At 62.1% G+C, this 15077-nt stretch overlaps 2 protein-coding genes across 2 annotated transcripts; both read right to left on the reverse strand.

The window, feature by feature from the left end:
- Positions 1-1751: 1751 nt before the first annotated feature.
- Positions 1752-5024, reverse strand: LINJ_26_0690 (conserved hypothetical protein; the record flags this gene model as incomplete). Its single annotated transcript, XM_001470378.1, has 1 exon — positions 1752-5024. The coding sequence occupies one exon, from the start codon at positions 5022-5024 to the stop codon at positions 1752-1754; it is 3273 nt and encodes a 1090-aa protein (XP_001470415.1).
- Positions 5025-6031: 1007 nt separating this feature from the next.
- On the reverse strand, positions 6032-12148 carry LINJ_26_0700 (conserved hypothetical protein; the record flags this gene model as incomplete). The annotated part of the gene is made up of 1 exon (XM_001470379.2): positions 6032-12148. One exon carries the CDS (start codon positions 12146-12148, stop codon positions 6032-6034), a length of 6117 nt encoding a protein of 2038 aa, XP_001470416.2.
- Positions 12149-15077: the final 2929 nt, after the last annotated feature.

Genomic DNA, 15077 nt, shown 5'->3' on the forward strand with positions numbered 1-15077 from the left:
CCGGGGAGGCACTACCCACATAGAGCAATACAAAAAGTATGAGAAGGAGCAAGCGAGAGAGTGCGCGTCGGCAACAACAATACTCGGCGCACGCCGGGGCACAACAGAAGAGAAGGGAAATCACAAAGCGTGTCGGCGTTTCGAGCACGCACACGCACACGCACACGCTCGTCAACCTTGAAAGTGCAGTGCGCCCAAAGAGCTGAGGAAAGCGAAAAGGAGGAGAGAACGGGGAGCAGCGGCTGTGGCAACGACGACGAAGCCAAGGAGGCAGACAAGATACGGGTTGGGCGTGTTGGGGAGGGAGGGAGGGAAGGGGGTCGGCGCAGAAAGGAAAACAGAGGAAGGGTGAGAAAGATGTCCCTTTACTCGTGTTCCTTCTTTTGTTTGAATATGTATCTGTCTTGCGCCTCCCACCGTTAACCGACTCGATCTCGCAACTCGGATATAGTAATGGCTTGCGCGCCGCTACCCCTCGCTCGGCTGCTGCACAGATGAGTACAGGAGATACTGGAGAGTGTATTCTTTTCTTCGAAGGGACCTTCACGAATTAAAACGAGAACGCGTGCTGTGGCGCGCACAGCACAACGCGCATGCACAGCGGAGGCGGTGGAAGAAAGGCGCGCACCATTGGCGTGTGCGTGTGTGTGTGTGTGTGTGTTTGGGGGAGAGGGACCGGATGTGTGTCAGCGCACGCAAGGAGAGAAGCATGCCACGTGCAGAAAGAGAGGGTTTACACGTAAGTGCGCAGGGGGGAGATGAAGTTAGGGGCACGTGAGATCATCCGCATGTATGCGATGGGATGCGGAGCAGATCGGAAGAATGAGAAGGGAGAGGGCGGGAAAAACATGACAGCACTAAAAGAAGAGGCGACTTTTCTGGTTTCGATGCAGCAAGGTGGCAGCGTGCCAAGTGAAGGCGCCTGTGTGAATGTGTGCGACACACGCAGAGCTCACTCGAGCATGAAGGTCCTGTCACGGAACTCACGCCCTAACGAGCACCATTCCCATCTCACCAGCATGCGCACAGGGTGCATTCGCACGCAACGACCAAGGTAGGCTTTCAGTCGCATGAATGCGAGTCCACCGCCGCGTTGTGAATCACCACACCCTCGCCCGCCACCCACCCACCCACTCGCCTCAGCAAACGCAGGCACCGGATTCGACAGGCGGGAGGAGAAGATCAAACGGGAGGGAGGGGGTGGGCGTAAGAGGACGAAGAGGGCAGTGGGGTCCCCAATGCACCCCCCCCCCTTTCGCAGGAGTGCGATGGTGTGTAGGTTCACAGCTGGCATGGCTGCCGTTCGGGCCTCTTTTTTGCTTCCGGCACTGCAAAAGCGACAGCCGCCGCCATGTGAGAAGGAAAAGGCCGTGAGCGGTACATACACGCACACAAACACAGGGGGGGGGTAGTAAGAGACGGCCCAAGACAGCCGCCGTCGTAGCTGCCGCCATCTCTCACCGTTCATCCATCACCAGCACCCCTCTGTCCTCACGCACTTGCGTACACAGCTCTCCTTTTGGCTATCAAACATCGAGTATTCCAGTGAAACACAAAAAGTAGAAGAGATTGTGCACAGGCAGAGGGGCCGAAAGCACCGGCGCACACGAGCAGAAAACACGCGCACACTCTCGGCGTGCACACCGTCGCTTTCCTCGTCACCGGCGCGCCACCTCGTGGTGCCATACCGCACGCCGTACCACAGCCATCAGCGCCCCCTCCCCCGCCCACACACACACAAGCCTTTCAACCTAAGCACCCGCGCAGACAACCCCCGACATCCGGCTGCCTCTCAGAAGAAGTCGCTGCACAGCCTCCGCGCTTACCACAAGCTCACTGGAGGAGGTTGACTCGCGTCGCACGCGTTGGCAGATAAGCAGCAAGCGCGCCGTATCCTGCGAGAATGAGGGCAACGACCGCGGTGACGATGGTGCTGAGAAGCACGTCGGCGGCATCGCCAGTGTAGAGGCGAAGCCGAGAACAGTGAGGCCCTCGACCGCCGACAGCATTGCCTCGCCGCGCGGAAGCCGTAATAGCCCCCACGTGAGCAGCAGGCGGAGTGTCTCGAGGCACCGCATCAGCACCACCTCCGGCCGTCCGCGGTGCGCCGTGATGCTGTTCTTCGGGTCAAGCGCGGCCTCGCAGACGTCAAGGACGGCGCGCGCAAGGCGCCCATCCGTGTCATGGCTCATGATGTCGCACAGGAAGAAGAAGCTGACCTTGTGGGGGCTCGTTGCGATGGTGTTCGGCGAGTAGAGCGACGGCGTAGCGGGCGCCGACGATGCGGGGGACTCTCTGCCGCCGCGGCAGACATGGTCACCGCCGCTGCAGTGGGCCGCTCTGTTTGGGTTGCTGGCCCCCCCATGAACGCTTAGCTCGCGGAATCGCGGCGCTGGAGAGTTGTTGGGAGACGGCATGGCTGGGTGCCGCTTGAAGCCGGGCGCGGGTGCCACCTGCAAGATGTGCGGCGGGGGCGGCTCATCCTCCTCGGTGAAGCACTGCACGAAGGCGCAAAAGACATGCGCGAACCCCTCCATAAGAAACGCGTTGTCGACGTCGTCGCGGCTGAGTTGCAGCAGCAGCGTGAGGAAGTCCTCTCGCAGGAACAGCGTGGTGAGACGCGGATTGGCCATGAGGAGGTTCGCGATGAGGTCGCAGTCCCAGCGGATGAGGTGGTTGGGCTGCGATTGCCGCGTGGCGGTCTTGCGCGGCGCGGCGCCATGAACGCGCAAGACGTTCACCAACAGCTCGGGGGCACTGCTGCGCACCATGAGTTCCGCCGATGCCGCTGCGGACGGGCAGGACATGTCGGTGGCACACAGCAGTGTGCGAATGCCCCACTGCAGCACGGCCTGCTGGCGCACATACTCCTTCATAATCTCCATCACGGTCACCACGCCGTCGAGGTGCAGAAAGATGGCTAAGTTGCGCTCGCACAGGCAAATGCGGCACAGCGCCGCCAGGGCACTCGTGACAATCTGCTCCTCCTGCGGGTGCCCGTCGATGGCCTCGAGGATTGCGCCGACGCCGCCAACGGCGACGATGCGCTCCAGCTCGTCCTCGCGCTTGACTTGCGCGAGGCTCTCCATGGTGATCTTCACGAGCGGCGGGCAGTAAGGAAAGGCGTAAAGTATGTGTGGCAGACTGTCAGCGCCGTCGAAGAACTCTGCGAAGACCTCTTCGAAGCTTGGCACGCATTGCGAAAGGGGCTTGGAAGGCGGGATAAGGGGAAGCGCTGCCGCAGCGACGGCGTCTGCTACCCCGGCGCCGCCCTCAGCAGGACGGACGCTCTTGCACGAAGAGTTGGCGGTGCTGTCGGCGGGCCGGCCGTGGAGCGTGCGCGGGCTGCCAAAGTTGGACATGGTGGCAAGGGAGGGTGCCATAGTAGTTCCAGTGGCGTCAACGGTGAAGTCCCTCTCGGCGCGGAGAGTCGCAGGACTTTTCGAGCCAAGCGGCACAGCCGGCAGTCGGCTGCTCGACGCGCTGTGGCCTCCCCGCTCAGCGCCGTCACTAGCCGCCGCTGCGCCAGTGCGGCGCAGGGAGGTGGGGCAATTGTTCGTCTTCAGCGGCGGCATCCTATTCGAACCGGAAAACGCCGGTAGGCGTGTGGTCATCGCAGAGAAGACAGCGTCGCCAGGCCGGGCGTGTACCTCTCGCTGCTTGATTGTCTCCGCTGATATGGGAGCACGGCACATGCCGAGCAGGCCCGCGTCAAACAAATGCCGCACGATGGACTTAATGAGCAGGCAAAGGCTCTGGCCGTTGCGCTCGTGTTGCACCCCGATGAAGTCGCCTTGCATATTGAAGACGGGGCCGCCGCTGCACGTCACCTCTCCAAAGCTGGTCGGCTCATACAGGCAGTAGTCCGCGAAGACGGCGGCGACGCGCTGCACGCGGTAGGACCGTCGCCCGTCATTCACGTGGGTGATCATCAAATGAACGTCCCCTACCTTGATTGCTGGGATGGCCGAGAGCAAGAGAGGTACGTGAAGCGGCTGCACCTGACAGAGACTGTCTTGCGCGCCGCTAAATCTTCTCCTTGCCGCATCAGAGGCGAGCCGGTTCACCTGAGGGCCACCGGCGGCGTGAGCGGCGTCGGAAGCAACGCCCTTCGCACCCCGTTCTCGAGGCAGCGCAAACTCGGAGAGGGACGCCGCCGTCCCATCTGCCTCCTTACCCAGTCCTGCACCTCCTTCGTAGCTAGGCCCGCGCTCAGAGGGACTTGACATGGCACTTTCCGCACTGCACCCGTGACTACCGCCTGGCTGTGATGGGTTCAGCGGCGGAGACCGCTCCTTCGGGTATGTTGCGTCGTCGTGCGTGGGAAAGACTTCGCAGTACGTCAGCGTGAACCCGATCTCCTCGGTCTCATCCTCCTCCGAGTCGCCGGCCGCAGCGGCGTAGAGGAGGTAGTCTGGCTCATCGTCCAGCCGCGAGCGGCAAGCAGTGGCAACGGTGCTTGTCCGGCAGGTGTACTCGCGCTCCTTCTTTGGGGTAGCCACAGAAGACACAAACCCGAACGCGCTGCAGAGGCCGACATGCATCGGCTTAGGTTCTCGGCCCAGCAAAGCAGCCATGCCTACGATGGGCTGGTCGAGGAAGCACACGGAAGCGTCTGCCATGTCCTGCGGACTGCGGAGCACATACGAGGTGGTGAGCAGCACGCCTAGCGCCGGCGGGCTCTGCGGTGTTGTGCTGCTGCGCGAAGCGCCGGGACGACCGGCGCACCATCCGCTGTTGCTCGGCTGCTGGGCGCGCTGCGTTGAGCGACAGCCGTCGCTGCGGTGCCAGTGGGTGAGACCGTGGCTCAGGTTGGAGCCGTTGTTGCCGGAGTTACCCAACAGCCCGATCGAGGGCGTGTCGATCAGCTGCGCCTTACCGTCTATCAGTGCAATCAAGATGGCGGTGCCACGGCCGCCGCTGACGCGACCCACTGCCTGGCTGAACTTCGCCACCTTGTCCACGGCGGACCACCCCTCCAGGGAGTCGCCGTAGCGGGTCTTCGAGAAGCCGCCGTAGGGCATACTCACGTGCGCCGCGAGCGGGTGAGTTCCTCCTTTTACGAGCTTGGTGCGGGAGATCGAGGGAGCGATGAGGTGACGACAGTGCGGCTTTCCGCTGCCTTCTGTGCGCCGATGTTCTCACTTTCCGAAAGCAATTCAGGTGAGAGACAGGAAGACTGAGTAGACAAGAAAGCGAGCGGAACAAGTGCGTGAAGAGTGCTCACACTTGTCACGGAAGTGGACGGCCGAGGCCCCTATCAGGAGACTGGAAAGAAGAGGGGGGGGCACAGCTGTCGAGAAATGAGTCACGCTAGCGCTCGCCCTTCTGGTGCTGTTTAAGTCGGAAATTCTGCATGACCACGAGGGCATTGCACATTTAAACCGTGCAACACGCAGAGCGCAAGCACGCATGCACGCACAGCCATCCCGCTTGCTGACAACACCGCTGAAATCGCCCCGGGTAATGCAAATGCATCGGTGCAGTTAGATTCACACATAGATATGCATATATATATATATATATGTGTATGTGTGTTGATGGAGACAAGCATTGAGGGCACCGCAGAAAGCTGAACAGATGGCTTGCAACGTCGGCAAGAGAAGCTCAGGAATAAAGTTGAAGACCACACCATGGGTGCGCTCGTGGGGGAGTTCAGAAAAAGAAAGAGGCGGGTGATGTGCGGAGGGGGGAGGAGGGGCACGGGGAGGTGCGGCGGCACACATGGAGAGATCCTAAATACATCCACAAAATCCGTGTCTTATGCCGGCCTTTCCCTAGTTCTCCCTCTTCACCACGCTCGTACTACCTACGCGATGAAACGCCACTGAACTTGGTGCTGCACACACGTACACGCACACATCTCTCTTCTCTTCACTTCCCCTGTTTTCGTTCCTCTTTGCCTCGCGTCGCCGATTCCATCTCGCCCGTTCGGCTGCATGGCGGACGAGGAAGCGGGGAGACTCGAAAGAAAAGTGAAGATGCGGTGTGCCGAAAACCCCATTTTTTATTTTTTAGAGAGGGAGGAGACTCAGTAAAGGTAAGACAGCGTCACGGCATCTTTCACCGCCGTCACCTTGCTGCAGTAGGGGCAGCACACGACCGTGGTGGTACCCGCTGCGGCGACAGCAGCCGCGTTGCGATTTGTCCGCCGCGCCGTGGTACGCAGATCGAGGTAGGTCTTGTGGGACACCACGTGTCCGCACTCTAGCAGCGTCGGCGGGTTCAGCAACGACGCGTAAGCCCTGTCCGGCGAGGCGAGAAGATTGCGCGTCACCGGCGGCATATCGAGCGGCACCGTGACGGCACGCAAGACATGAAAAGCGTCATTGTTGAGAGGCGTCACTGCCGCAGCTGCAGCTGTCGCGGTAGTGGCACCACCCTCCTGATCCTCCTCCTCCCGCCCTTCATCACGGTCGCTGGCCAGCACGGCTGAGTCGGCGTAAAGGGCTGTCACGGCACGCGTCATGATGCGCGAAATCGTGATCGCATCCGGCATCATTGACGGTCCGCGAAGAAGAAAAGCTGGGAAGAGGGAAGAGACAGATATGATGCGGATGGGGTCTGGGAGTGCGGCATGCGGAAGCGGCGGCGCCGGTGGGCGCTGCTGTTGCAGCCGCTGATACTGGTGTTGCTGTTGCTGTTGCTGCGACCGCGGCGACCCTGGCGAAGCTGTGCGCATGTCAGGGGCGTTGAGTGCGACAGCAGTGCTCTCCGGCTGAGGCAGATTGGAGCGGGGCGACGGTGCTTGAACTTGCCGCTGCTGCGCCGGCCGTGAGGACTCGGTGCTCCGCTCAAAACGGCTGCGCAGCGCTCGAATGGTGTTGGGGAGCTGACGATTCGCATTCGTGGCCGCAGCCGTGCCAGTCGCAGGGCCCGTGGCCACCTCCGCTGGTCCTCCCGAGACGCCGTGCGTCGGCGTCGACGACTGCGACGGGTCCGGGGCTGAGCAGATGATCTCCTGCGGCGGCAGTGTGGCGCAGATAAGCAACGCGCCGCAGACAAGCGGGTCAAGGCAACGGCGGCGCGTCACGGGGCAGAAGCACATCGTGGACTGGAACACAGGTTGCCAGCGGCACTGCACCACCGATACACAGGCGGCAGTGTACGATGGCAGCGTGTGCCGCGTGGTGAAGGTGGCGGCGCGGGCGTTGAAGTAGTGCCGTGTCGACAGCTCCGCCTGCTTATGAGGAAGGAGCTTGCCGACATTAAGCGCATCAACAAGGGAGCCGGTGTCCAACATTCGCTCTACCGAACGAATAAGCGCCACATTCGACGCCCCCGCCTCGAGTCGCGCGTCCATCTCCTGCAGCAGTGATGATGTGTGCGGCACATCGAGCGTCAGCCCGCTGTGATGGTGGGAGGCAGTGTGCGAAGAGGCGCGCTGCTGCGACGGTGAGCCACCGCTTTCGGTCCCGGATCGCTGATCGGTACCGTGAGAGGGGCTGTTGGCACCTCCGCTGAGTGTACCACTCCGGCGCCGATCTCCAGTCAGGTATCGAACGAAGCCCTCGATAATAGCGTGGCGTGTCTGGCCTGGGCCTGATAGGTTGATGAGGCGCCGAGCGGTGCCGCGTCCGCGGCGCTGCCGCGTGGTTTCACTCTCGCTGTCGCCCCGCCGTTGCTGCTCTGCTGGCTGGTCGACGTCGTTTTCCACGCTGCCGCCGCCACGCCCAGAAGACGTCCGCTGCTCTGTGGCTCGCATGCTCGGCTGCGCACTTGCCGCGCTGCGCAGCGCGGGAGACGACAACGTGCCTGGTGGCAAGCTGAAGTTGTCGAGACCCTCCTCGTCGTCCGCGCTTGGGGCGCCGGGCGAGCGGCGTCGGCCAGCAGGAGAAGAACCCATCTTATGCTCCCGCCGTGCCCGGACGCGGGCCACCACGTCGCTGAGCTGCACCTCCTGAAACACGCTGTGCAGCAGGTGACGCCCCTCCAACTGGTCGAACGAGTTCAGCAGATAGGCGCTGATGGGCGTCACATACTTTTCAAGACCATTGTCGAGCGATACGGCCATGCCCAAGACGCCGGTGCCTTGGGCAATGGACGCGGCCCGACCTCGGCGGCGCACATACGACATCAGCGTCTCGTCAGTGCCACCGTGCCACATAGGTGCCAGCGAGAAGGCGGTGGAGGTCGCCTTGGAGAGATCGGCAGCACACCCGGCACCGCTACGACGGCTCTGCAGTGTGGCCTCCGCCACCAAAAGCACGTAGAGCTCATACATGGCGTTCAGCTTGCGCGCCTCCTCCAGAAGCGTTGTTGTGAGAGACTCCACATATACCCAGACGGGAAGCGGCAGTCTGGAGGGCGACGCTGCGCATAACGCCGATGCCAGTGGTAAAGTGCCCTCCCCACCGACGGGGCTCACGGGCTCGTGGGGGTGCGGCACCTCCTGCCGCGGGGCGCCGTCGCAGTTGCCGGTCTCAGCAGCGCCTGTCTCCCACGCGAGGAGGTACGGCGCCACCGCCAGAATGTAGCGCGTGAGATGCTCTTCATGGCTGAGGGTGTCGCCGGCGCCGTCAGAGTCGCCGCTCAGAAGTCTGTCCACTGCCGTCGAAGCCACGCTCCGCAGCATCGGGATGTAGCCCAGAGCGCTCATCGGGTGGAGCACCGAAAGCATCAGCGGTGCAGCGCCAGTGCCGTCGCCGCCTGTCATTGCAACACCGCGGCGACCAGGCGGGGTAAGCGGGTCGGAAATGGAGGTCAGGGTGTGTGCAGACTGGCTACTGATTGTCGCCGGGTTACTGCCGTCGTGTAGCATGTATGCCTCCTGTGCGGAGCGGGCCTGTATCTTGCGGTGCTGCTGAAGAGACACCAAAAGGCGCGTGGCAGCCGCAAAAAAGCTACATGGCGAGCTCGGCTGCGGCGCGGCCTTGCCGTTACGAGCCTCGGTGTCGGCGGACACCGCCACGGGCGTGGTGCGCATCAGCGCCGACAGTTCTTGCAGCGCGCTGATGACAATTAAATCGGTCTGCAACAGTGCGCAGAGGGCGCGCAGGTGTTCGGCGGCGGCCTTGTGATCCATCACTGGTGCCACCTTCCCTCCCCCCATGCACTGCACCCACGTTCGTTGGGGCACAGCATCGTCAGTGGCCGACGCGCCGACAGCGACAGTGATTGGGGGAGGACTCTCCGCCGGCGACACCGGCGTATCCGCACGCACTCGCACGCAGCGCCGATGCAACAGGGCGTCTTGCCGCTGCTGAAGCGTTTGCTGCCAGTGCTTCTGAGCCTCGTGAGAGCAGGAATGCTGCTCAGCAAGCGCGCGCGCGCCGGTGGTGGGTGTGCGCTGCTGCCTCAGGGGCAAGTGTTGCTGAGCAGGCGACGACGAGATGGTCGGCGCGGGTGCCGAGGGGGCGCTGCCGCGGTTAGACGCGGCTCCTACAGCCGTGGGCACCGCGTGCGTTGCGGTGGCGCCACTGCCATCTACGCGCACCCCCGGCACGTCGAAGCCGCCCAGCCACACATCCGCGAGAGCGACTGTGGCTTGCAGACCGCGGCTCGGCTGCGTCGGCGCAGACGGCTCACCCTCGTCCGCTTCCGCCCCCGCCTCGTCCTGGTGCGGCTCCGCGGACCGTGACGTGTCGCGAAAGGAAGAAGGGGCGGCACTGCTGCTCTGGCTGCTGTGCAAAGAAGGCTGAGCAATGGATACCGAGTGCTCCAGCGATGTCATCAGCGAGATCGGGGAGGCCTCCACAACAGCAGCCGCGGCTGTCGCCGCAGACGTCACAGGTGTCCGCTTCGTGCGATGGCGCTGGCCATCGCCACTTTCGCCGTCGTTCGAGCCCTCCACCTCCTCGGCGGAGGAAAACAGCTCATCCGCGACAGTAGAGAAGTCGCTGGCACTCGCTGCGGCGGCGGCGTCGGAGGACGAGCGGTTGGGAGAGGAGGCTGCAGACGAGGAGAACGAGAACGCCTTCGGCGCTGCCGATACACGCTCTCGCGTCAGGGATGTTGCCGAGGTCTGTGAGCGCCGTGTGAACCCTGTCTTTGACCCCTCCTGCCGATCCTCTTCTGCCGAGGCTGTGGCGTCCGCGTCTCCGGCGGCAGCAGCGATGGCCATGTCCTCAAGAAGGGCGCAAAAGTCGTGGATCTGAGCCAACCAGGTCGAAGTCGTTGGCAAACGCGTGGACAGCTGCGCAGACACCCGTGACAGCTCGGACCGAGGGTTGTCCACACCGGTAGAGAGCTCCTTCGCGGATCCTGCGGATGTAGTAGTCAAGGAGCCGCGACAGACACTGCCGCGTTGGCCGTGCTGCACCAGCGTGCGCACCTCCTGCAGAACCACAGCAAAGTCAGCTTCGACGTCGCCGGTGGCACTGCTGTAGCCCCTGCCCGAGGAGCCATCGCTAAGCCGCTTCGCTCCCTTCGCCGCAGGCTTGGCAGACCGAGCGGCTGCCGCAACCCCTGAGGCAGCCTCGGCACCCTGCGACACCGCGCTCACGTCGTCTTCCTCGCACCAGCACAACTCGGCCTCCATTGGTGCAGGAAGGGCAATGCCGTCAGCGCGGAGTTGTCCCAACACCAGCGCGTCTACAGACTCCTGCAGCGTTGGTCGGCCTCGGCGGCGCGACGCTTGTTGCGGCTGCGCATCGGCACCGTTCGCCTTCGTACTGCGAGTGCGTCGACGCGGCGTGCGACGCGTGGGCGTGGTCTGAACAGGCCCATGGCTGCGGTGACGCTTGCCGCTTCCCGTGATCGCCGCCTTGGAGGAAGCTCTGCGGTCGGCAGCCGCGGAACCGGACAGTTGACGCTGCTGTTGCTGTTCCTCCTCCTCGAAGCGCAAGTCGTTGTCGCCACCGCTGCCGTAGCTGCCGCTGTTGCTGTTGTAGCCGCTGCGAACGGAGCTGGCCGCTGGGCTCCCGCGGGAGTTGGACAGAGGTGAGCGCGGCACTGACAACTCATAGGGCGACTCTTCCGTCAGCCGTCGCAGGAACTCGTCAGTCTCGCTGCGCTGATGGGTGCTATCGCCGCCGAGCCCAGAGCGCGTTGGTTGGCCATCTGGGCTTTTCAGCTGCGAAGCTTCACCGCCGCCACGGCCACCATCGTTAGAGTCCTCCCGCTTCCACGCACGGCCGCCGTGCATACCCTGGGGTGGCCGCGCTCGCCGCTGCTCACGGGGTCGCGGAGGCCACTCCACACAGTGACTCAAGTACTTCTTCACGTTCTCCACGCACGCCGCGTGGGGCAGTTGCGCCGCCGGCACTTGCAGCTCTGGTCGGTCGACGAGTGAGAAGGCTAGCGGCGGGGACGCCGTGGACTCGGCTGGGGGAGCTGTTCGGCTGGGAGACGCCGCCGCACGGAGAGGCGGGCTGGCAGCGCTGACTGGACGTGTAGACGCTGCCGGCATGGCAGGCCTCGCCGCAGACGAGGCGGCAGAGGACGCGCCGAGGCCCGAACTAGGCACAGCAGCATCGCTGCCGACGCCGCGGCTGGCAGCGGAACCGGCCGGCAGCTGCGGGGGGGTGGTAGTTGTGTTGACGATGGATGAACGGTGAGCCCGTGGCGGGGAAGCGGGGCCTCGGTCACTCGGCGAGGTGTCCCCAAACGAGCCACGAGGAGCTGGGGCGGTGCCGCTGGTGCTGCCTCCCGCTGGCGCAGAGGGTGGCGACGCCATGATCTGTGGCGTGCGCAGAGTCGCGGCAGGCGGCGACGATGGTGAGCCAGCTCCGCCCGTCGCGCCAGCCCAACTCCCTTTCGCGTTCATGCTCGGGTAGCGTTCCGAGAGTGCGCTCAGCTCTTGGGCGAGGGCAGAGACACCGCGGCGCAGAACAGCCAACTGCTGGCCCACTTCGGCATCACACCGCGCGGCAGCCGTGGCGAGAGCGTCCAACGTAGAGGGCACCTGCAGAGCGGTCTGTTTGGGTTCTGTTGACGGTGCACGCTCGTCACGGTCTCTGCGGGCAACGTTCTCGGTCCTCGGATCTGGCGCGGAGGACTGTGTTGTGGCGCAGAGAGCTTCCCCACTGGCGCGAAACAGCACCTCCAAGCGCGACAAGGCATCCATGAGAGACGACAACGACGCCCCCGCCTCTCTCGCATGCAGCTGGGCGACGCTGGTGAAACGTGTCGCACCGGCGCCAGCACCGCCCGCAGAGGCGGTGGCGGGGAAGGCAGCAGCGCTGCCGCCGTACACGGAGTCTACCATCGGCCTCTACGTACAGGTTCGTGCTGTGATGATAACCACAAGCACAAGGGGGGAGAAGGGAGAGAAGAGACGAGGCGGGGAGACACAGGCGCGATCGTGTGGCGGGTGGCAGAGCGCCAGGCTACGCTGAGAAAACCGTACAAAAAGGCAAGAAAGATGGGGAAAGTGGCAAAAGAGACAAGTACTTCAGGAATCCCTCGGTACGGCTACAGAGGAGGCGGCGGTCTGGATGCGTGTCGCTCTTGGCGAGGGTGCGAAAGAGGGCCACAGTCGCGCACGCACACAGGACACGAAGGAAACGGAGAGAAGACAGAGAGACGCACACGAATCCGCCCCACCGACGACGCGTCGAATGAGGCCACAGCTGATGCCGCTGCTTTCCCCTGGGTACAGGTGGCGCACAGACGCAGCAGCGCCACGAGTACTGCTGCGACGGCAAAAGTGACCGGAATAGCAGTCGCCCCAAGACCCAGAAGAGTGCTGCGGAGGAGGAGAAGGACAGCAGAGAATCGCGCCCGCGACGCGAACACAGACAGACGCAGCAACAACAACGGCACAAGGAGAGCGCAACACACACGACGCCCAAGGAGAGGAAAACGCACAAGCGTGCGTGAGAGGGAGGAGCAAGAGCAGAAGGAGGAGAGAAGAGGGCGGTTGAGGGAAGGGAGAGGTAAAAGAGAAGGCAAGCGAGGAGAGACGGAAAGAAAAGCGAAACAGTGCGTGCGCGTGTGTGTGTTTGCATAAAACACGCACAGGCTAGAACTAAAAGGAAAAGACGACGACGAAAGGAAGAGGGAGACAACGGGGAGAAAATAGCGAGACGAGACACAGCACGCCAAAGACCACAGGGCGGAGAAACCGGCGTGGGCGTTTTGCGTGTGAGGGGGAGAACCACTAGAAGAACTACAGAGAGAAGGAGACGTGCGGGACAGTCGCGTGAGCGACTCATCAGGAGAGGGAGCGCAGACGGAAAGAAGCGAGGGAAAGAACGGGGATGTGGGGAGGAAGCAGAAACATAGAGAGAAGCAAAGGCAAAAGCGGCGGAGAGAGAAGTGTCAGAGAGAGAAAGAGGAGGGAGGGCAAGGAAAGGGGTTCAACACAGAGTCTCACAGTCGCGCGCAACACATTCACAGATACATGCGCAGCAGATAACTGTCGAGGGAGATGAATAGGGGGAGGGGCAAGATAATAAAAGCCTCCAGCCACGTGGCACACAAAGAGGAGAGAGTGTGTTGGTGATAGAGGTGGTACGAGAGGGAGAAAAGGGACAATGGTGAAAGCAGCGAGACTTGTATGTGTGTGTGTGTGCCTGTGAAGGGAAACGAGGACGAATCAGATGGCGGCTTGCAACCACAATGGTGACACAGACGCGTACACAAGCGGATTGAGAAAGGAGATGAATGGAAACCAACGAGCTGCCGAGAGGAGGAAGAAAGAGGTACACAAGATGGATGAGAACAATCGACTTTGACGCGCCTGGCCTCTTTCTTTCCTCCCCAGTGTATAGAGGGAAGAGGAAAAAGGCAGAAACGCAGATGCGGATTGGCTGTAGAGTTGACGTCGAATCGATTTTCTTCCTTCTTCTTTCGCGTCTGTACGCTCTGCCTATTGCTCCGTCCGCGTCTGTGAGTCGGGTCGAGTCAGAACACAGACTTTGGATGGTAGTGCCAGGGAATGGGTAGGAGGAGAGAGAAGTGAGAAGAAAGAGTGGGTGCGTATGTGTGTACGGCAGACGTACGTCAGGTATGCGCGCGCGTACCTGCACGCGAGGAGAGAAGACAGCGGAATCGCGTAAGGCGAGGGAAGGGCGTGTGTGCGCGATGTGTGGAAGAGGAGTGAAAGGCACACGACGCCGTGCGTGATATGTACGGGAGAAATGTAAGATGAGGTAGAGGGGAGTTGAATGTATCGGAGGAAGGTGCGTAGAAGAGGAGACAGTGTTAAGACATTACGTCGCGATACGCAGTACTCCCTCTCTGCGCGACACGGAACTACGCCGCTGACAGGCTTCCCCTCGCCCACTTCCTCCTTCGACTTCTGCCGGCTCGCTGTTCGCGGGCGCATGGACCCCACAAAAACAAAGAGACGAAGAGGAAGACAAGAAAGACGCCGAGAGGAAAAACACCGTGACGCACTACCGTCTAAATGGAGCACACTCGCGTCATTGCCCGCGGCGTTCGTGTGTCTCTGCACCCCGTCGCCTTCATGTGGCACACACACGCACGCACTACAGTGCTGCTGATGGTACATCTTCCCGCTGCACCTCTTTATGTTCTGCTTTGTTTTGTTGCTTCTTCTCACTTCACAGTGATGGGGGAGGGGGAATGAATCGACTGCCGCTGCTGCGGACGGGTAAGGTCACAGCCGGCGTGCCTCCCACCCACCCACAGCAATTCTCTTCTTCTCAGCCTAGGCAAAGAAAGAGCGAGCGAGAGAGGGAGAGAGCCGTCTGAAGCAAGTTTGTGTGTGTGTGTGGGAGGGGGGAGAGAGGAGAGAGAAGAGAGGGTGTGTGTGAGTGGGTGCTTGCAGGCGAGAACATCGATAGCCATATAGCAAGGGGCACGTGTGGTGACGTAAGTGACAGACGCCTCAGCCCAACACCCCCGCCTCTCTCCCCCTCCCCCTCCTTTTTTTGAGAGGGGGGAGGCGAAGATGAGAGAGGGGCGGAAGTGTTGGGTTGAGGCGTCCGTGCGCGTGTTTTTTTTTTGTTCGTTTGTAACGGAGGAAGAAAAAGGTGGAGGGAGGTGCGCAGAGGTGCAGGGAGGTACAGGGAAGTGTGCCCAAACGTACATCGATACCAAACCACCAACAGCGTGGACACGGCAGCAACACACACATGGAGAGAGAGGGAAAGAGATCCAATTGCTCACAGCCACAGGGGAGACACACCAACGACAGCAGACGAAAAAAAAAACAAGATGCACGAGAA

This window comes from Leishmania infantum, chromosome 26, assembly GCF_000002875.2.
Source record: "Leishmania infantum JPCM5 genome chromosome 26".
Classification (NCBI taxonomy): domain Eukaryota; phylum Euglenozoa; class Kinetoplastea; order Trypanosomatida; family Trypanosomatidae; genus Leishmania; species Leishmania infantum.